At 38.5% G+C, this 22,461-nt stretch overlaps 2 protein-coding genes across 4 annotated transcripts; one reads left to right on the top strand and one right to left on the bottom strand.

The window, feature by feature from the left end:
* The first annotated feature begins 1,945 nt into the window (after positions 1 to 1,945).
* Positions 1,946 to 10,705, top strand: ca4c (carbonic anhydrase IV c). Of its 2 annotated transcripts, XM_017492942.3 has the most exons (8): positions 1,951 to 2,207; positions 5,792 to 5,839; positions 6,268 to 6,432; positions 6,696 to 6,841; positions 7,010 to 7,102; positions 7,211 to 7,277; positions 8,204 to 8,367; positions 10,193 to 10,705. In XM_017492942.3, the coding sequence occupies exons 1-8, from the start codon at positions 2,090 to 2,092 to the stop codon at positions 10,382 to 10,384; spliced, it is 993 nt and encodes a 330-aa protein (XP_017348431.1). In that variant the 5' UTR covers positions 1,951 to 2,089; the 3' UTR covers positions 10,385 to 10,705. The 2 variants fall into 2 exon arrangements, with proteins under 2 accessions (XP_053543771.1, XP_017348431.1); XM_053687796.1 differs by lacking the exon at positions 5,792 to 5,839 and having other exon boundaries at positions 1,946 to 2,207.
* asl (argininosuccinate lyase) lies at positions 10,467 to 22,448 on the bottom strand. Of its 2 annotated transcripts, none has more exons than XM_017492935.3 (17): positions 22,316 to 22,448; positions 22,044 to 22,167; positions 20,750 to 20,944; positions 19,555 to 19,638; positions 18,815 to 18,871; positions 18,079 to 18,176; positions 17,824 to 17,901; positions 17,148 to 17,225; positions 16,527 to 16,579; positions 16,200 to 16,262; positions 15,168 to 15,282; positions 14,742 to 14,826; positions 14,495 to 14,554; positions 14,310 to 14,393; positions 12,572 to 12,652; positions 12,385 to 12,491; positions 10,467 to 11,322 (listed from the first exon to the last, which is right to left on the bottom strand). In XM_017492935.3, the coding sequence occupies exons 2-17, from the start codon at positions 22,056 to 22,058 to the stop codon at positions 11,178 to 11,180; spliced, it is 1,398 nt and encodes a 465-aa protein (XP_017348424.1). In that variant the 5' UTR covers positions 22,059 to 22,167; positions 22,316 to 22,448; the 3' UTR covers positions 10,467 to 11,177. The 2 variants fall into 2 exon arrangements, with proteins under 2 accessions (XP_017348424.1, XP_017348425.1); XM_017492936.3 differs by having other exon boundaries at positions 22,044 to 22,137; positions 22,316 to 22,382.
* Between the last annotated feature and the right edge of the window lie 13 nt (positions 22,449 to 22,461).

Genomic DNA, 22,461 nt, shown 5'->3' with positions numbered 1-22,461 from the left:
CTTTATCCAATAATAGCACATCCTGATGCCAATGGTAAAAATGTTTATTCATTAAATATAATTAGTTTAGTATAAGCATTGGTATAAGTACCTCAGGGTTTTGTTCATGAGGGATGGAAAAAGGGAGCACGAGCATCTGCGGTATTGCGGATGTTGTTTCCGTCCATGGTGGTGAAGTGGGAGTGGAGTCCTCGGACAAGGCTCGCGATTTACACGTCAATTTACCTCTCTATCCTCAACTATGGTTATGAACGTTGGGTAATGACAAAAAGGACAAGATCGCAGGTGCAAGAGGCGGAAATGAGGTCTCTCTACAGGGTTGCCGGACTCACCTTAGGGATAGGGTGAGGAGTTCAGTAATCTGGGAAATCCTCGAAGTAGAGTCGCTACTTCTCCAGATCGAGAGGAACCAGTGGAAGTGCTTCAGGCATCTGGTAAGGATGCCACCCAGGAGGCTGCCTGTGCAGCTCTACCATGGGCGAAGACCCCGAAGCCAACCCAGGACATGCTGGAGGGATTATATCTCCTGGCTGGCCTGGGAACGCCTGGGAATCCCACAGGAGGAGCTGGAATCTGTCTCTGGAGATAGGGAGGTCTGATCTGGCCTACTTAGTATACTGCCACCGCGACCTTCACCAGGACAAGCAATGTAGAAAATTGATGGATGGATGGTTGTGGAACAGCCATGAAAGAATTTAGTTCCTATTATCACTTACATTAAATCAGTTGTCGTTCCCTCAGTCGTCTCTCTTTTTAATTTCACTTTAAGTTAAAAAGGCAAAATAAATGCAGCTTGTCAATTTTAAGGGTAAGAATACTCGATCCTCAGTCATCCATCCTGAAAACTTTCCTGTAGCAGAAAAAAAAAAACAGGTTTATCTCTGACTGTTGCATAAATGCTAAATAAACATCAGATCACATTAAACCCTCACTATATCAATGATTACACACAATTAATCTGTTTTAGTGGAGCGTTTGCCTCGGTGTCCTTTGTTACTACAGAAACCATAATGAGAACAAGTGCATTAATATAAATCTGTCATTTGTGTTGCAGTTGTTGCTGCTAAAAGTGAGACAACCAGTTATTTCCAACAAGTTTGGGTGGTGGGGGACTACATTTTATTACTTAGGTGATATAGGCATAGCATAACCTTGTTTCTTCAGTAAATGAAACGATCAGTTAAAAACCAGTGTTTTGCGTTTCCTCATGTTCTCTTTGTCTTATATTACATTTTGTATGAGGATCTGATACAATTTCTCAAGAATTTCTCTTCATAAATCCCTGAAATATACATCACTATTTTGTATATGGACATGCAGGAGAACCCCATGCAATAAATAGACGACAAACCCCAAACAGCATCAAGAAGTTCTCATCAGCACTATTTAACAAGTCACAGTATTCTGTTGTTTTTTTGTTTAAGTCACACTGCTTACTCAGTCAATGCATCGTTATGACAAAAATGTCCTTAAAAAGCTGTCGAATCATTTAATCCAAACAGAGCTGATACATTGAGCAAGGAGATGTTTGACTATATCGTACACATTTGTAGAAGAGTAATGATCTTGCTGTCTGATCTTACCTAGAAGAGGACGGTTTCCCTTTTGAGTCTGGTGTCTTCCTCATGCTGTTGACCATGCTGTTGACCATGCTGAGATGTTCCTTGCTACTGTCACTTCTCATTTGTAAGTCGCTTTAGATAAAAGCGTTTGCTAAATGAATAAATGTAAATGTAAATGTCACCTCTGACTTTCTCATTAGATCTCTTAATCTACATCCAGAAACCATTCAATCTATTGTTGAATAAAATATATTATATTACATTGAAATCATCCAAGGTTCTAGATTGGACTTCATTACCATATTCAGTACCATAATCAGTCTTCATCAGCTAGACATACTGTAGTGCCTGCCTCTTGAGTGGACACTGGGACAAAAATTCTCTCACTCACTTTTTCTCACACACATACAAACCCAAACTCTCTCCCCCTCTCTCCCTCTCCCTCTCTCTCTCTCTCTCCCTCTCTCTCTCTCTCTCTCTCCCCCTCTCTCCCTCTCTCTCTCTCTTTCTCTCTCCCTCTCCCTCCTATGCCATCCTTACAGGTGCTCTTCTGTCCCGAATGCCAGACTGAGTTTGTTGCTATTGCAGTCATGTGGTCCACGCTCCTTGGGTTATGTCTTCTGCTTGCTCCATGTTTCCACTCTGGTAAGACTTCCACATGATTAGACAACTTTTTTAAAAGCAATTGTGTCATGATAATACATACTGTGTAAGTAGTGTGACTGTTAAACAAACAAAAAAGAATACTGTAACTCAGTGCTGCTGCTGTTTGGGTTTTGCTGTCCATTTAATGCATAGGTTTCTCCTGCATATCCATATACAATGTAGTGAGGTGTATTTATAGGATTAATGCTGAAAAATATATCTTTTTTCTACTAAGGCACTTGCAAATTACAGTACCAATATTTTGTGGTAAATTAAATTATTATTTTCTTGAATTGATTTCTGAAATAAAATGTTAATGGATGGTTCCAGATGTGCAGTTTTTTTTTTTTTTTTGCATATCTCAGGTGGGAAATATGATAAACTCATGTATGCACACCGACAAGTCCATCATAAATGATGCATTTCAACTTTGATGTTTTTGTGCCATTCAATGCTTTTGTTTTCTAAAATCCTTTGTATAATCTAACAGCGTGCATTAATGTTAAATAAAATATTGCAGCGATTTTTTTTAAAGTGCTTTCAGTATATGAAACTGTAAGAAAGCATAATGACGTCAGGACACACATTGTGTATTAAAGTAATCAATATCTGTGTGAAAACTCCCACAAACAGGTTTATTGTGAGACTTAATGATCACCTCTGGATTTCTCCAGACACCCTTAATAACCTGTTTCTGTCTATTATTTACATTCTATTTGATTTGACTTGCTTTCACATCAAATCAAATAGCAGTGCTATTGTATAAGGGTCTGCTTTTCTGAACTGTACGTACAGTATTTAATCTGTACTTTTCCTTGTGGTATTGTCTTGCTTAAAAATAGCCTACCTATTAGTATTTTTCCCACAGACCTTTTAAATGAAGCTTTACTTACTTCTTTTCCACAAAGCCTTTCATTGTCTGTTTTTGAAGTTTATTAGAGCACATTCAGTTAAAGTTCAGTTAATGCACCACCACTGAGATTATTAATCGCAACCCTTGGCAGGAAGTCACAGCATGGACAAAGAAGTGGGGGTTTTCTGCTGCATATTCAAAAACAAAAACTGGTAAAAACGGGAGACAGTGGAACACGGGGAACAATTATTGTGACTTGACTGTTTAAGGTTTTCACAGTAATTGGAGTGTGGTCATAATATAAACCCAACACAACTAATCACTGAATACCAGTGGATTTCTTGAATCTGATTGGTCAGAAGGTGATTCATTTTCCGAAATTAATGCCGTCTGCAAGACAATTTTCAGGCTTACGTGGTATTAGCAAAAGTTTGTGGACACCTGACCATCACACCTATATGTGGTTCTTCCCTAAACTGTTACCTACAAAATTGAAAACACACAATTGTCTAGAATGTCTTTGTATGCTGTAGCTTTAAGATTTCCCTTCAATGGAATTAAGAGGCCCAAACTTGTTCCAGCATGATGATGCCTCTGTGCACAAAGCGAGCTCCCTGAAGACTTGGTTTGCCAGGGTTGGTGTGGAAGAACTCAAGTGGTCTGCACAGAGCTCTGACCTCAACCCCACTGAACACCTTCAGGATGAATTGGACTGCCAACTGTGCACGAAGCTTTCTCGTCCAACGTCAACGCCCAACCTCACTAATACACTTTTGGCTGAATGGGCAGAAATTCCCACAGTCACGTTCCAAAATCTAGTGGAAAGTCTTCCCAGAAGAGTGTAGGTTATTATAACAGCCAAGGCTGGAAAAAATTTGCAATGAGATGTTCAACAAGCACATATGGGTGTGATGATCAGATGTCCACATACTTTTGGCCAAATTATGCATATTAACACGCTCATTCTAATACATGATCGCTTCTATAGTAAAGACTTATTCAAAGAGACTTGACAGATGCTCTAGTCTACATAATCTAAACCAAATAATAAACAGAATAAAACATGTTTAACAAAGAAATAAATATGACTGTTATGATGAAATTTTCCATGAGGAGACATTAACTTAACATTTGTGTAAGCACTTTGTAACAGTCTGAAGTTGTCTGACACAGGACAATCTTCAGGACAGAGGACTTTGCACATTTCAGTATCATAGTAACATGAGAAGCTTGTCTTATTAACTTCAAGTGAACAGAAAAAAAACGCTGTTGAGGTGATGACTCTATAGCTGCTATTATGTAAGTCACATTCACCCTGGTCCTGGCAAACCCCTTGTCTTGCACATTTTAGTGCTTTCTGTGCTACCAACAATTAGATAATTAACAGCTCATCCTGGGTGAAGGTTGGTGTCTTAGAACAGGGAAAACACTAAAATGTGCTGAACACAGGGTACTCCAGGAGAATGGTTCGGAACCTGTGACATAAGTGATAAAAGGAATTAACCTGTTTCCTAGATGTTACACAACATTAAATGTAACTCACTCACGTTCAGGAACCGCTTCATCCTGGTTAGAGTCACTATGAATCTGGAGCCTATCCCAGGAACACCAGGTGTGAGGCAGGAACACAGTAAATGTAACTATAAACTGATAAAAAGTATAACATTTTTAAATTATTTTTTTTAAAAAACAAACAAACAAACAAAAAAACACTATAAGCCATGCTGTGATAAGAAAAAAAAACAACTCCAGGCTGGTAACAGTAACTTCACTTCGCATCAGGCTGCATCACACCCATCCTCTATTGATCACTATTTTTCTATAACAGCATGCCCAAAGTGTTTTATTCCTTACATATCTAATGCTTGTGTGGCATTTCAATTTTGGGCTGAAAGTCACCAAACTGTATGTTTTGCCATATATTATACCTAAGGTATGATCTGAGAGAGTGCAAAATCATTATGGGGCACAACTGCTTAATCACAGCCATCTGCATGCACCGTTGCATTTCCTCAGTATTCAAATGATAACACATCTGAAGTGTTCTCACAATGCAGTCCAAAGAATACTCGAAAATCTAATGCTTGCAGTCATTATTAAAGGGACCAAGTAACAGACATTTTTCTCCTAATATTTTGCCATTGTTATTACTCTAAATGGCAAAAATGGCATTTACCTATTAAACATTGGTATACATGCATATAATAGTAATAGTAAAAATGCTAAAGTCCATGAATAAACTGTGTTAGCAACCATGCAAGAATAGGACACTATTAAAAACGTTAAAAGTGCTTGCAGAATGGCTCTTCTTTTTGAATCCTAAAACCAGGAATCCTTCAGAATTCTACCAGTTGAGGGTGTTGCCTTTACAGGAAGTACGGCATAAACACTTCAGAATTGACCTCACTGTGAATTTTTTTTTAAATAGTAGCTCTATGTCTGCATACTGTGCATAATCAGCAACAAACGGTACTACTATCTCCACCCATAGTACCATTTAATTCTTGTTGGTGTAAATTAGGAAAGGTGCCAAATGCTATATGACTGGAATCTTTTGTTACTGGACTGGTGTCCAAAGGAAAAAATACTATACCAGTTGTCCTTCTGGGGAAACCTTCAACAGAGTGTTTCCATAACAGAGTGTTCCAAATAGAACCTTTTATGGAAGCTGATATTCCTTAATTATCCAATGAACTCTTGAACCCAATTTCAACTGTTTCCTCTGTTCCAGTTCAGTGGTGCTATCAGAGCCAGTACTCATGCGAGGACCAGTGCAGAGGTAAGCTAAGTCAGCTTTCAACCATTTATTTATTGGCTAGGTTGGCATGGTGGGTCCCTGGTTCAAACCTGAGGTTGGGTTACAATCTGAGAAGTTTTGTACATTCTCCCAGTATTTGCATAGTTTTCCTCCAGGTTCTCCAATGCCCTCCCAACTCCCACAAACATGCTGTTCTGTGGATTGGCTACTGTAAATTGCCCCTAAGTTTAAAAGTGTGTGTGAATGGATGAGAGCATGGTGCCCTGCAGTAGATGGACATCCCATCCAGGATGTATTCCTGTATGTCCTCAGTCCTGGGATAGACAACTGATCTCCCACAACCCTGACCAGGATAAGGCACTTACTAAAGATGAATGAATTAAGGAGTTTTTGGCCATAATTCAATTGTGCCACTTTGCTGATTATGCATTATTCTGATGATGTTTCAGAGCCCAGTCAGTGGGACAAAGACTTTCCAGTTTGTGGAGGCCAGAACCAGTCACCCATTAACATTGTGACACACAAGGCGAAGCATGACCCCCGTCTAACCCCGATCATCTTCGAAGGTTACACACAAACTCTGAACATCACTGTGCAGAACCTTGGAAATACTGGTGAATCCACAATTTCATTGGTTCTATTTTTTCATTTATTTCAGGCAAATCTGTGTCAGCTGAGTCACATTCAGTTCAGTTATAACAATCTCAGTAGTATGTTTGTCCATGTTTGTATATTTCCTTAGACTTAATTAGGGTCTCATTATAAGAACTCATCATAATTATAAGCATCATAAGAAATATAAAAGTGATGAGCAACAAAATACTTAAATCGTGTGCAGCATTTGCCTTTGTATTTGTAACATTTTGCACTTCCTTAGCTGTGTTTGCACTACCTCCATCTTTGCTGATCCGAGGTGGGGATCTGCCTGCCACCTACAAGGCCATCCAGCTGCATCTACACTGGGGAGTGGATGATGGGCCAGGCTCAGAACACACTGTAGATGGGGAACAGTATCCCATGGAAGTGAGATCACAAATCACAATCACAAATTTAGTTTAAAAGCAGAAACATAAATGCTTTGTTCCTTGTTAAACCAAGATTGCTATATATATATATATATATATATATATATACACACACACACACACACACACAGTGTTTCTGTATATTTGTGTTTCTTCTATCCCAAAGCTCCATATTGTTCATATAAAAGAGCAGTACACAACCCTGAAGGAAGCCATGAATGATATAGAAGGGGTAGCAGGTCTTGCCTTCTTCTATCAGGTAACAAACTTTGGGCATCTCTGATTGATGGAGTGTCTCAGTGTAGCACAGTATTCTGCCATGCTTATTCTATTAATGATGACATGATGTCCTTGTTCTTTGCCTTAGGTGTCCACAGAAGAAAACCAGAAATTCAATCAAGTGATTCAGGCTTTGGGAAGAATTCCATATGATGGTGAGCTCCTGTAGACAGTATCAGAAGTTAACTTATCTGGACTTCCAGGATTCTTTGCCCCATTTGGGGATTTTTACCCCATTTTCCTTAGATTTCTACTCCCATTTTATCATGACTTGGTCATTTGTCAATTCCCAGCCACCTACTATCTCTACCCTATCACATGACAACTACCAAAGGCTAGTTGGTAAAGGCTAACACATGCTGCCTCTGATACATGAAGCCAGCCTCATCATCTCCCTTATCACACAGCAATTATCAAGCCAGAGAGAATGGAGCAAACACTACCTCTGAGACACGTGAATCCAACTGCCACATCTTTTCTTCAAATTGGACATGTCTAGGACATTACTGTCTGGTTAGCCCTCAACTTTCTTCCTGTCGTGCGATAGAGGAAGACTTAGATTAGTTACATCATTCTTATGTGAATGTTTTTAGAACGCAAGACGATTGGAACGTAATATGTTTTACATGTAAAATAGTCCACATTATTACAACCTAGTTCTCTTGTTCAAAGTAGTTATAGCCTAATGTTCAGAAACATTTTTGATCATTCATGTTCTATACCTGTCCGTTAAATAGTTTTAAGTCATAAAATTTATGATAAGTAATTAAAGTACAAAAACACAAAAGCAAAAAAAAATCTACCAATCAAAAACAGATTATAGATAGATAGATAGATAGATAGATAGATAGATAGATTTTATATAGAATAGATAATCGTTATACCTGGTCTCCACCAATATGGTGGGGGTGGGGGCATGCCACATGTTAGGGGAGATTGTGGGGCTTTGGTTGCAAAAGGTTGAGAACCTCTTGCTTAGACAATAGTGTGAGAATTGGCAATAATCTTTGTAAACTGTGAGGTAAGGGAAAGAAACCATATCTCACAAATTGTGTGTTATGTGATTATCCTACTTACAAAGGGAACACCAGTATTGTCCCAGAATTCCGGATGACTGATATCTTGCCTTCGTTGGAGAAGCTTTCCAGTTATTACCGTTACTCAGGTTCACTGACCACGCCAGGCTGCAATGAGGCCATCCTCTGGACCATCTTCCAGGAGTCTTTTACCATCAGCCAACAACAGGTAGAGAACTTTTCTATCTTTAACTCATGACCAGTCTGAGTAGGCACAGACTGTACATGGGTTCTCTAAACTATTGCCACTGTTCATTTTGATTCAATTAAAATCCTGTGTTGCTTCTATATGTGGAAGGCAAGTGAATCAGTAGATCCCACTATGGGAGGTGATGCCAAATTGGGTGGTTTTGAATAACCCAATATCACAAGAAATCACTGGAAATATCGTGTTGGACAATATATCTAATCTGGCAATATATCTCCAGGATTCTTGGGAGTGAAATGGGTGGGATTTAATTCTTGATTGGCTTTGGAGATGAATACAATGCAACCCAGCACCCCCTTAGAAAAAAGTCAATTAAATCTGGCAACCTACTGTATGAGGTGAGTGACATTAATTGCAGTTCATTCTAAAGTGATGAACTCTAACCAGGGCACTTTGAATGGGGACCATCCACAGCAACTATTTATAGGTTCTTTCCAAAATGATATGATATAGAACATTTCCTTTAGTGGGCCCTTCAAAATGGTCTTTTCTCAAAGAACAACCAATGGACACTTTGCTCCTGAGATTCTTTGCAGTGAATTACAAAATGGCCGTGACAACAAACAAGCTTACCTTTAAATGCTGGTCAGTTCAAGTAGAAAACATTACTTATAGTCATTTTGTAATAGCACATTACAACTACAGTGAACAGAACAGCCAAAAGCACTGCAGCAAATAAGCTCTTTGATGTACTGTAGGTGTACCTTGTATCTTGTGCATTTGTAAATGGTAAATGTCTGCACTTATATAGCACTTTTTGTAACCTTAGCGGCTCTACAAAGCACTTTACACTGTTTCTCATTCACCCATTCACACACACCAATGGTAGCAGAGCTGCCATGCAAGGCGTTAGCTTGCCATCAGGAGCAACTTGGGGTTCAGTGCCTTCCCCAAGGACACTTCGGCATGCAGAGTCATGTTGGCCAGAAATTGAACTGCCAACCCTACAATTAGTGGACAACCCACTCTACCACCTGAGCCACAGCTTTCCATTTGTCATTTATGCTATTTGTAAATTTACAAACTTAAGGCAAGTGCACCTTGTGGCAAGTGGCACACTAAATGTGACCAGCAACAGCACAGTGAAATTTTTGCTGCTTAGTCCATTCATTCATTATTAAACTGAGAGATTTGTTCTTATTTAAGTATGTGTCAGAGATAAGAAAACATCTCCACCATGGAAAAATTCTGTTATGTTCATTCATCTTCAGTGACCACTTTATCCTGGTCAAGATAGTGGTGGCTTATCCCAGTAACGCTGGGATAGCGTAAGGCAGGAACACAAGCTAGATGTGACATTAGTCCATCACAGGGCACCATGCACACATGAACAATTTAGCATAAGCAACTCCGGCATGTGTGAAAACCAGAGATGTCTGATGAAACCCACACAGACATTGACAACATGTGAAACTCCACACAGACAGCAACCCATGGTCAGAATCGAACCAGGGACGCTGGAGCTTTGATGCGGCCATGCTACCCACTGAACGGCCCTAAAATTACATTATTGTGCCTGTATTTTCTCATGGTGTAGGGTGTAGCCTGAGGAGGCAGGACAGCTTACTCATGAAGTCATCACTTCAAAATGGACCACAGCCATTTATAACCCTTGGGGATCATAGTTTTGAGCATGCTCTCATGGATGGTGAATGGCAAATTTCATATATGATTAGGCATATGACAAGTGTTTTACCAGAAAGCATCATTAGCATAGGAAGATACCTCACCACCACAAGGATACCTCCAGTCCTCACCACCATTTTTGTTTGTCTGTGTTCCACAGTTGGTGAACGTAACAAAGCAGATGTGGTTCAAGAAGGGAAAGCCCATGATTGACAACTTCCGCCCAGTGCAGAAGCTAAATGGGCGCATAGTGTACAAATCCATGGCATGTTCCTGTACATCGTCAGAACCAGTAATTCTGTGTCTGTTTCTCCTCTGTATATTTGGGCTCATAGAGGGTATATTCACATAATGTATTTGTATTGTCTTTATAATTTCAGGATAAAAACACACACATTTTCAGAGAATACAGTAAATACTCTAGTACTCTTGAGCACATTTTTAAAAAGAACCTGTTTATTCATTTGTTGGCAATATGCAAAACAATGCTGTGCAAGACAACAGAATATTTTTGTACCCCACTATGATTAAAAACTTGTACCAAAATTCCACATTAAAGAAAGCCCAAAATTCCCCCAAACCACCAGAATTATAGCTAGAAATAAACAAAATGTTCTGATTTAAGATGAATGTATAAATAAAGGAGATGCAAAGTCATGTGTTAACAACAGTAGGGATGTGGGAAGGAGTTTTATATTGGGCTGCTGGAATTTTAAGTCATATACATGTCGTGTGCAGTGACATTATATCTTCGGTAGAGTATGTCTTTCAGTTTGATGAGGCTCTTGGAAAAAAATCTATGTTGATTATTTTTAATGCCAATTATGTGATACATGATATATGTTAATGTTGATTTAAAAAACAAAACTAAAAGTCCTCAACATTCAAACTCAAAAATACTCAAAATACTACATTTTAGAGTTTGTTTATTTCTTTGTTCATCTATTATTGCTGATAATAATAATAATAATAATAATAGCAGTCACTGCCCCAGGTATGTTGTACTGTATGTTTGCCTACAGTAAATTTTAAACAGAAAGTATTTTGACAATGAATCTGTTGGATGTGATAAAGCTTGAAAACAACATGGTTTAGAAAATGTGCTAATGTTTGTGGTTCCAACTTTGTGAGGGTTTACATTACAGTTATACACTGTGCACCTTCAGCCAGGCTCTCATGTGTTCTATCTGTGCCGTAACACTACTCCGTGCTGTGCCACCCAGGGCGCTGTACTGCTCCACACTGCTTGTGTAGTCCCACACTGAGGACACGTCACTGTCAAACAGAGGACTAGATAAAAGAAGAGGGGAGAGTGTCAGTGTCTGCTTTTCTAATACACAATTGTGCATCCTCCCCCATTCCACTGCCCATGATTCCATGTCCATTAATGGATTAAAAAAAAGTATGCAATGTTGTTCTCTGCTAAATAAAAAACTGTTAGTGTTGGCAAACTGCTGTGGTATAAGAGGAATAAAGCACATGTGCTGTTATATGAAAATAAACAACTTTGGGTTCCTACAGCTAACCTAGTGACCAGGGACAATAATGACAAAAATATGTACACATTATCTTACTACAAAGAGTTGTAAGCATTTCTTAATAACAATAGCGTTACTAAAAGAAAACTAGGAATCAGAGGAATATTGAGATGGTGCTGACAGATGATGACTGAGTTTGTTATATTTTTAATATTAAAATCGATTGGTGACAGCATGCTGGCTTTAAACATCTATAGAGTCTTCCGGACCCATGGTTCTCAAAGTGGGATCCGGGGATCTGTGAAGAATAGCCAGGGAGTCTGATTTGTATTTTATATTTCATTGCAGTGATGGTAATCATAACTCAATTTAAATTAATTTATTCATCTTCAGCAACAGTCCATTTCCCTGTTATTATGTTCATAAAATAAATCTGTACGGAGGTGGGCATGTGTTATTAAAGCGGTTTTTTGAGACTGGTTTATTATCTGCATTTAGCACAAAAATTCTTTGCTAATACTTTTAGACTACAAACAAAAAATAGGAGAAAGAGAGAAAGAGAGGGTGTGCAGTGGATGAGAGGTCATTTTGTTATGCTACTTGTTCATAAGAAAAAAAAACAATATACTTGTGAAAGCACTCTTTGAAAGCACTCTATTGTTTGCTAGTTTCTATCAGCTAGTAATTGTAATATTAGTATGGAGAGGGAACGCTAATTACTGTGAAAAGCTAGTGACATAAAGAGAATACAACAGGAGGGATATTGTAACTAAATAATGTGAGCATGCATGTATGGATGTAAAAGTCCACCTGTGTGTGTGTGTGTGTTTGTGTGTGTGTGTGTGTGAGTGTGTGCGAATGTGTGTGCGCTGACCTGGCAGTATGGAGGTCTTCCACAGTAAGCTTGTTTAGTGGGACACCTTTAGACTCAGCTTGATAGACAGCTTTTCCGGAGCAGCTATGAGCTTCCCTAAAAGGCATCTACAACAAACACATGGATGATTATTTAATTAATAGCTCAATATTACAACAGCGCAACTGTGAGAAGATAAATTACTCACTCCTTTCCTGACAAGGTAATAGGCCAGATCAGTGGCCAGCATGTCCGGACTGAGTGCTGCCTCCATAGCTTTCTGATTGACCTGCAGATTCCAAAATGTTATTAAGCACTTTCATAGCAAATCAAAGTATTTCCATTGAAACCTGTTAAAAGTGACAGTGTGTGTTTGACTAATTTACCTAGCAGCCAATAGCATTCGTGATACACCACAACCCCCACTGTATCGAAACAAACTTGAATTGAGCTTTGTGAACTGGCCAAATATGAACAGTAAAGACTTTAATGACAGCCTTGCTTCAACTGTGGAGAATTACTCACTGACACCTTCTCCCAGGCCTGTCAACTTTAATGAGGATCATACCTTAGTCAATGAGATGCCATGTGTTGTTGGACTTATGCCATACATATTTCAGTTTTGTTTGTAGGTCAGTGCCACTGATGGTGACAGAGAGCTACTAGGTTATTACCAGGAAGGATCTGATGCATCTGAATGGTAAATAAAATCATACTACATACTCTTACTGATGAAGAAGCCTAGACAGTGTATAAAGACAGAATTGGTCTTGATCACTCTGAGGTAGCAAAACACTGACATTGAGCAGCCCCAAATTCCACCCTCTTCCAAATGAATAAACTCCAAATGTTTTTTAACTCAACCAGTGAATGCTGATGACCATATTTGCTGCTAATGGGCTGTTACTATAGAGTGAGACACGTGCCTGGGGGTGGGACATATGTTCTAGATAGCATTTAACTGGATGAAAACTAATCCAGAATGAATCATTAAAAAAATTTAATCATTTTATCAAAAGTGACAAACTGTGATGTACAGTATTGGTGACAAAGTGATATACTGATGTCCAGAACACTAAGGGAGAGGATACTACACACTCTGAAAGACCAGTTTTGGTTTCGGGGGTACTTTAAGTATCTTTTTATCCATATCCATTGATTTTCTGTACTGCTTATCCTACATAGGCTCACCGGGAGCCTATCCCAGGGGACTCGGGGCACGAGGGTGGGGACACCCTGGAAAGATTGCCAGCCCATAACAGGACACAATCACGCGCGCTCACACACACACACACACACACACACACACACACACACACGCACACACAGCGGACAATTTGGAAATGCCAATCAGCCTACAACGCATGTCTTTGGACTGGGGAGGAAAGCGGAGTACCCCGAGGAACCCCTGAAGCACTGGGAAAACATGCAAACTCTACACACACATTGGGAAGGCGGGACACGAACACCCAAACCTGGAGGTGCGAGGCAGACGTGCTAAGAAATAGTTCATTCCCATGATCAGCTATAGGGTTCCTGAACCTTCTGAGGAAGAATACAGAGAAGTCTCTGCCCAGTACAGCCTCCTCAGCAAAACCAATTTGATTGTACACCTTAATGAATGAATGACTGGTATTCACTGATTAGTTACATGCCACTTTTGGGCAACCCCACTTTTTTGTTAGCTTGTCTCAGAGTAATTGTCCAAGAGCATTTCAAAGTCAGCAGATGAAATGCTTCTGTTAACCCTGCATATACATTAGCAGGAAACAAGGTGCTCTAATCTTACAGGTTGTCTCTAGTAGGTGTGTAACAAAAAGGCAAGCTTGGCTGTTATTAGGTTCTGATATAAGAAGATAGCAGCTGATGTGTATACACTTGGTGCCATTTTTCAGTGCCCAATATGGTTGAACGGGTTAAACTCAGGTAGTTGTAAGAACTCTCACCTCCAGTGTAGACATGACACCTGTAGCCACCTGCAGTACAGCATGCAATGAATCATAGGTGTCAAACATGGCCTCTTTATCCTCCTACAAAACACACACGCATGGGTGAGTAGGGCCTAAGAGAACTTCAAACGCTAGTACACATTATTAAGCTGTTCTCTCTATAAAACTAAATGTCAGTTTACCTGTAGATCTTTGTTGTATGTGCTGGGGAGGCCTTTGAGTACCATCATAAAACCTGCACACTAACCAACAGTTACAGATTAATAATGGTAAAAATGTATGTAACAAAAATGTTAACATAATGTATACAACACTTAGCTGTATAAATTGCTTGAGAGTAAAAAAAAAAAATTAACTGTCAATTATTAAGTCATTAGGGAAGGAGGGACTGATTTCTCTTCAGTGAATCTCTTCAGTGCTAGGCCTTACTCTGCCGAACACTCGTCCTGCTTTGCTGCGGATGAGCTCCAGACTGTCAGCATTCTTCTTCTGCGGCATCAGACTGCTTCCTGTGCTGCTCACAGCAAACACACAAGCAGAGATCTAACTAACATGGCACTTCTACACACACTAGTATCAGCATGTGTGCAGCAGACAACAGCATGTTAAAGTTCACAATTTAACAAAATAGATACAAATTTGTGCTGTTACTGTAATTAAGAGAGAGAAACAGATCTCTGGGGAATGAGAATTGGAAATTTACAAACGAGGGAAAACAATGACTACAACATATTGCTATTTTATTAGTGTACATTATAAAGTACACTGTGGTATTTTTTAAATAGACATCACTTTATGTAATGAATGAAGAATGAATATACATCGATTAATGCTTTTGTAAGCCGATATGCTCACCTGTATGCATCGGATAACTTGATAAAGGAGAATTCTTTGGTGCTGTACAGGATCAGATCCTCTGCCATCTTACTGAGGTGCATGAGACACATCGATCCCCAGAAGAGGAACTCAGCTGCCATAAAAAAATATATACATATATATATTTTTTAAATCACACAAACTGAATATATCTCAATAAAGATAATCTCCATCCCTGATTTGTCTACATCACTCTCCTCTCCACCAATAGCTGGTGTGTCACAATGCTACACATTGGTGGTGGTTGGAGATTTCCTCCAATACAATGTAAAGCGCTTTGAGTGCCTAAAAAAGCTCTATATAAATCTATGGAATTATGATGATTATTATTATTATTAGTTACGTTTTTAGCCCTTGTGTGTCTTTATGGACATTTATGTCCTCTATGGAGCTATGTGTAACATTTTTTAATTGACGCACAAGGGTTAATGTCTGAATCTAACTTTCCACTTTCAATGTAAAGTTGGAGGAGCCAGGGCCGACTAGTCTAAATGGATATTAGGCCTAAGCTACGGGTATCCAAGTGTTTCTTGCTGATGACTGAAAATTGTGTGCAACAGGGCTAATTTATTTAAGCCTGCTTTTCTGACTCCATAATATTTCATCAGCAGTGAGCGAGAAGGTGCATGTGAAAGACTATAATGGGTACAATCAACATGAACAAGGTTCTAGATTACTTGCTTTAAAAATGTCCCAATCAATGTACAAATTACACACAGCGACAAACAACAAAATCATAAGTTTTGTGTGGTTTGAACACAACATACCTGTTTATAGTGCTTGCTAGCTGAAAAAAGACAGAATGTTCCTTATCGATCTTACAATTTAATGTTCCTCTGTGAACGCGTGATAAGGCTCAACTATAATAGTTTCACCAATAAAGGCAACACCAATCTACTGGTAGGTGGTAGAATTATTTTTAGCCCTCTTATTAAATATCGTGACCAGCCATCACTGTGTGGAGCTAATGCTGAATTTGCATTCCTAAGAGACTTTAAGCAAGAAACATACCGACGAAATCTCTCTGTCCGGTTGCATCCATACTGTTGATGCTGATCCCGTCAAAGTTGAGTTCTGCAGAGAATTTAAAACCATGGAGAAAAATGAACAGAATATGCAGCAGAGAATATAAAGAACAGAACATGAATTTGAACTACCTAAGAACCCACTTTGATTATGCACAATACATATGACAAACACAGGAATTAATGTAATGGTTTTTGGATAAATGATTTGAGTTTAATCTACATGATAGACCACTAACACCGCTCCCCCCCCCCAAAAAAAAACCCCACAAAAAAACAAACAAAAAAAACCAACATTAAAAAAAACCCAAACCTTTCCGAAGAAGTTCCCTATCAATATTGAAGGGGTTCCCAGCAATGGCTCCACTATAAAACAACATTTACTATAATTAGACATAATTCATTCAGACTGAAATCAATAGATAACCATATTGTGTAGACTATTTTTTGCCAAAGTGCAAACATCCTGTGCCTTTGACGCTTTGAGGAAGAGAACAATGATTATATGCTTACATTATGTGCTTATATGTTTACTTTTGGCATTTTCCTTAGGCTGTATTAATGTTATGTATTAAATAGCTTACCATACTTGAGTACATTACATTAGCTACTACATTTAACAAGGTCACTTTCACTTTTCAGGCAGCCAAAACATTGTACGAGGCAGAACTCTGTAGCTTTTACTTGCATGGTGGGCTAGCTAATAAATATATTACATTACATTACATTAATGGCATTTGGCAGATGCCCTTATCCAGAGCAAATTACATTTCTCTCATTTATACAACTGAGCAATTGAGGAGGGCCCAATAGTGGTAGCTTGGCAGCGCTGGGGCTTGAACTCCTGACATTTTGATCAATAACCCAGAGCCTTTAACCACTGAGCCACCACTGCCCCATATGTGAAGATATTAGAATCAGAATTAACACAGACCTTCCCAAAGGCAAAACGTTGACCCGCTTCCTGATTTCCTCCAGCTGCTCCACGTCTCTGCTCAGTGCCACTGCGTGACTGAAACAACAGCACCATGAATATGCTTCATGCACATATTGATTATTTGGCTTATTTGGATTCAAAGTAGAACTTGACTCAAACAGAGTCTGCAGTGATGCCTCCATTGTTAACGAGTCTACTGAGTCTACTCACTCTACCAGATACTATGAAAATCTGGAAGATGCAAAATGTGAGAAACAGCCTCCAGAAATGTGCTCGTGCCATAATCTGCTTTTAGACTAATCAGGACACCTGCAACACTCTGCTGGATTTGTGCCTTAATGCAAAATTTGTGTGATGTTATATTTCTGATCCTGCATGAACACAGCACAAATATTCCAAAATTTCCCTGCTTCCAACACATAAATTTCGAGAACTAACTGTTCAATTGCTGAAAAATGTATCCCACCCCCTGACAGGTGCCACTGTAATGAGAATCAATGCTATTCATGTCCCCTGTCAGTGGTTTTAATTTTAAGGCTGATGAATGAAAAGTGCTTTGCTATCAGTCATGGTGTAAGTTTTTCTGTCACTAGCCTAAAAAAAAAAACTAACTAAATGCAAATACTAAGTCATCATCATGCACATTGTGCATATTCGCTGTGTGAAAGTGTACCTGAGAATCCAGTGGCTCCATCTGATTGGTTGCGCTCTCTGCATGTGAGTGTATCCAGGAAAAAGGATGTTGATTTCTCTACAGAGCAGAGAAAATCATGGAATGATGACGAGATGACCACGTGTGTATGTACATATATATATATATATATATATATATATATATATATATATATATATATATATATATATATATATATATATATATATATATATAAAGATCTTATATGAATTCACATTATTTTTATGTTCTTACATGGCTGCCCTTTCCACCATGGTAGTTATAAGTTGGATGGTGTTTCCCTTCAGAGTGGTGATAGCATCCCGCAACCACAGCCTCATATCTGTCACAACCTATTCAAGCAACATACAATAATAATAATAAGAAATAACTTAAAATTACTAAATGTACACATATGGTAATTAATAAGTACGTAATAAAACATGATGGGGTGTGCTGTTAGAGGAAAATGATCAACAACGGGGTGGCGTGATGAGGTCTGATTACAAAACTACTGTTAGTGTTATGACCCTGAAGTTGATTATTTTCCAAAAACAGCATGTCACAAAATGTCTCCCATGGTAGAAACTTACTGACTGTTACATTGTGTCCTGAGACAGGATCAATAAATGTTAAATAAACATCTCCTTACAGAAAGCTTCATCCTATCAACTATTATATGTTTTTATTTACTGAATAACTGCATGTTTCTAATTAGGTTATTATTAGCCTTTGATTATGTAGCATGTCCACCATACAAGTCCCTGTGTATGAGCCGTTACTACAGATATATAATAACATATAATGAGAGCATTAATATAAACCTGTGATTTGAATTACAGCCAGCACTACTGTCAGAGCTACTGTTAAAGAAATCTCGATGCTGTTAAAGAAAAATCAACGCTTTCCGACCAATCAGATTCGAGTATTCAACATTGCTTTGGTCTAAATATTTGTAAAACGCCTAGATCGTGTACAAACTGATACCCACTTGATCATTCCTGCTCCTGCCAGTATGAAGCTTTCCAGCTGCCTCTCCGATCAGTTCCTATAAAACAGACACACACCGGTAATCATTCAAAGCACCACTGATACATGACACCACTGTGCAGTTCCACATCCTGCCTGAAGCATGTAGTTTGGGGTTCATCTAATTGAACCGTGACTACTTCTCACAGAACAGCAGGCAATTTGTACAACAATTGAATCACACAGGAAGACATCAGCAATCAATGATTTTGTCTTGATATTTTGCTTGTTCTTACACTAATATGACATGTATGTTTATTTTTATTGTACATATTGCATTAAATTCCCTGGTAGTTATATAAAATAACATTTTAGACTATTAGTTTTGCTAGGTGTCTCTACTAAATGTACAATACATCCCACTTCATGCACTTGTGTGTCATGCAATGATGTATTTTTTTTAAAATTAAATAAATAATAAACTTGCACTTGAACTATCTAGGCATGTCATTTTGTCCATTTTATACACAAGTGTATCATGCAGTGTCATAAAACCACATAAGCAAGTATATTATTTCAGCACCAATTGGAGCTCCATGATTAAAGTTCTGATGAAAGGAAGGCTGCGAGTTCAGATCTCCTGCTCTGGCGAAAACCCTCAACTATGCTTGTATCAAATTCTGCCCAAGACTCTGCTTTGGATAAAAAAATCTGCCCAATTAATCAAGGCCAACTGTGGTTTGACAATACAGTGAAGCTCACCTTTAGTCTACGCTCATTGGCTGTGTGAATATCCTCATCTCCTGGCTTGATCTGGAATGTACCACTGGACCATTCACCCAAAACCTGATTTAGCACAACAGAGGTAGACAGTTCCACACTGTGGGAAACAGGTTTTGTGATGCAACACAACAATGAATAAGTACAGGTACTATTTTGGCTTAGTTTGTACACAATGACCTCCATCAATGGTGTCATGTGACTCTGGGCTACTGTTGTTGTGTACAAATGAACATACAGCTGTGAGTTTATCATGTCCACCCACCATACCACAGTATCACAGGACATGTCTATGATGGTCCAAATAAGCAAAAATATGACTGAATGGCAACATCTGTTACATTTTACGCTTAACTATTATGCTTAATGAGGAATTTCTGTCTATGTAATGTTTTATAATGGTACTTTCCATTACCACTTTTGACTTGTGCCACAGACTCTGAACAGATGAAACACATCTGTTTTTAATTTGACTTGAGGAGAATAAACACACACCTCTTCGCCCCAAACAGTCTTTAAACATTCTATTTTCACAGTCGACTTTTCTTTTTTAAAATCTGTCATCAGTTTGATAATCAGACCAGAGATGGTAAGTAAAGTCTATGAAAGTAAAGTTTGTGAAAACTCTTTCTGACCTAATGTCTCTAGCCCCGTAGCTAGTCTCTGGCCTGATGAGCTGCTTCAGCTAAATAATTTACTAAATGCATGTGACTGGATAAGCTAGAACAGAGGATCTGTGACAAAAACCATCCTGGTTAATGTTTAAAAAAAACTAGAATCATGAAACTACAGGAATGTTTAAGATATAATTTTTTTGCTACTATATATTTTCAAGGTGCTACGAAATACTTTCTTGGGTCCGCATCCAGACACGGTTCGCCAGTTGACGATTGCTGGTGTACGACATTGTGGGTATACAATTACAGACTGTAGCCCATCTACTGGAAATTACAGTGACACTGACAGGGTAGTGTGTGCAGTGTTGGTACAAATGTATCAGGAACAGGAAAATTGTTAGCGTTTTTAAACATCACAATTACAGGCTAGTCTTTCAATAAAACAGTTTTCATTTCCCCGAACGCTGAATCAGTCCCACACAAAAAAACTCACCATTCTTGTTAGGCCACAAACATTGAAAAGGATTCACAGAAGGAACCAATAATTCAAGCCAGCTAACCTGATCAAGGCCGCCCTGAATATGAACCAATTCCTCCTGAGTGACCAGCTTGGCTTTGTGCAACGCCTTTACGTAGGCTTTACTGCCTCTGATGTCTGCATCCCACATGCGTTGATCGTATGAGATTGATGCGTTGAACTTCTCCATGATGGGATCAGTGCTTCCTACAAATCTACCGCCCCACAACTTGTTTCCCTGCACGGCAGGAAACAAATTACAGGAATAAATGACGAATTAAAGGATTAGTGTGGCTAATATTTACAACTTCCAAGAAATGTATCATAAAGTCAACTATTACCTACACTTGAAGCTAAATACTAAAGTCTTTTGCACCCATAACCATAAATGTAAAGTATGTCATGATACTACTATTGCCAAATAAAACAAAATTTATAATTCTATAATGCACTCAAACCATTAAATCAATACAACTGGTCATAAGTAAGAAATAAAACACAACTGGGCATGCTGTTATAGGAAAATAATCCACAAAGAAGTGGTGTAATGTAGCTCAACACAAAGCAAAATCACTGTTCCCATGCCAAAGTGGATTTTTTTTTTTCTAACAGCACATCCCAAGGTGGTTTCTCCACTTTGTACCACCGCAATCTGATTAAAGTCTTAACTCTGTAACTATGTTTTTTTTTCTTTCTTTCTCTTTCTCTCTCGAAGTTAATAAGACAAAGGAACACAGCTTGGCATGTTGGAAAAAACAGAAAGTGAAAAATCCTTAAGACTTTCCCATTATACAAAATGTAATGTTACTGTTAAATGAACATCTTCATCAGATCAATGACACAAGTCCATGTCCATGAGATGTTACTATAGAAACAATAACTTATTAGAAAGAGCACATTAATATAAACCATGTCCAAGTCAAGTCCCAGACAATAACTAGCTACTATAGAGACAATGACTTATTAAAATGAGAGCATTAATGTAAAGATATTAATATAAACCATTATTTGAATTACAGCATGTGTGAGGTGCTGTTATAGAAAAATAATCAACGCCTTTTTACAAATCAGAAACCAGAATTCAACAGCCATGTGGTATAAGTAAATATGAATCATTTTTAAATTTTACAGTCCCTCATCCATTAGCAAAACACATTAATAAAAAAACAAATAAAAAAAGATACAAGTAGCAAGAAACCTGTCAATAATCATGTCAGCTAACAGATATAGAAAAATGTGTTGGGTGACAGAACTCTCCATATTAGATACATTATTCATGTAATTTACTACAACTACCAATACTCCTTTAAATTCGCCCCAAGACGAGAAAGCTTTACCTCGGAAGCCGCCATGGTTACTTCTTCAGTCTCGTTCTTCTTCTGAATTGAGGAGGCTGACGCAGCGTTCAAGCCTTCAGTCTTCGCAGGTCACCTGGTTAAAGCGTGGTTCTGTTACAGTCAGCTACAACATAACAAATACAGCTTGTTAAATATTCCTTCCACTTGGATATGCAGAAATTAGAGGCAAATCTCTCAATAATCTCGCGAGAGCACAAACAGTATCACGGAAGCAAAACAATCACACACGCGAAGAAAAGCAACACATTTACCAGAAGGGGAAACGGTTACTGGGTGTTGAGTAGCTGCTGCATGTTTCATCCAAGGACGGAGTCGATGTTAAAAATAAAAGAACCGATTCTTCAAACACAAGCATTGAGATTTTAGAGTCGACTCCCAAGCGTTGCATACAACAAAA

The sequence above is a fragment of the Ictalurus punctatus genome, chromosome 18, assembly GCF_001660625.3.
Source record: "Ictalurus punctatus breed USDA103 chromosome 18, Coco_2.0, whole genome shotgun sequence".
Taxonomy (NCBI): domain Eukaryota; kingdom Metazoa; phylum Chordata; class Actinopteri; order Siluriformes; family Ictaluridae; genus Ictalurus; species Ictalurus punctatus.
This window is presented reverse-complemented; position numbering and strand designations above follow the sequence as displayed.

What these genes read in the sequence shown, in the direction of transcription:
- ca4c (XM_017492942.3), top strand. Translation starts at nt 2,090, where the DNA reads ATGCCATCCTTACAGGTGCTCTTCTGTCCCGAATGCCAGACTGAGTTT. An exon ending in ATGCGAGGACCAGTGCAGAG is followed by an intron (nt 5,840 to 6,267) that starts GTAAGCTAAGTC and finishes ATGATGTTTCAG; the next exon opens with AGCCCAGTCAGTGGGACAAA. An exon ending in GGGAACAGTATCCCATGGAA is followed by an intron (nt 6,842 to 7,009) that starts GTGAGATCACAA and finishes TCTATCCCAAAG; the next exon opens with CTCCATATTGTTCATATAAA.
- asl (XM_017492935.3), bottom strand. An exon ending in AACGTTTTGCCTTTGGGAAG is followed by an intron (nt 16,580 to 17,147) that starts GTCTGTGTTAAT and finishes GTTGTTTTATAG; the next exon opens with TGGAGCCATTGCTGGGAACC. An exon ending in AAGTTATCCGATGCATACAG is followed by an intron (nt 14,827 to 15,167) that starts GTGAGCATATCG and finishes TGCTGTGAGCAG; the next exon opens with CACAGGAAGCAGTCTGATGC.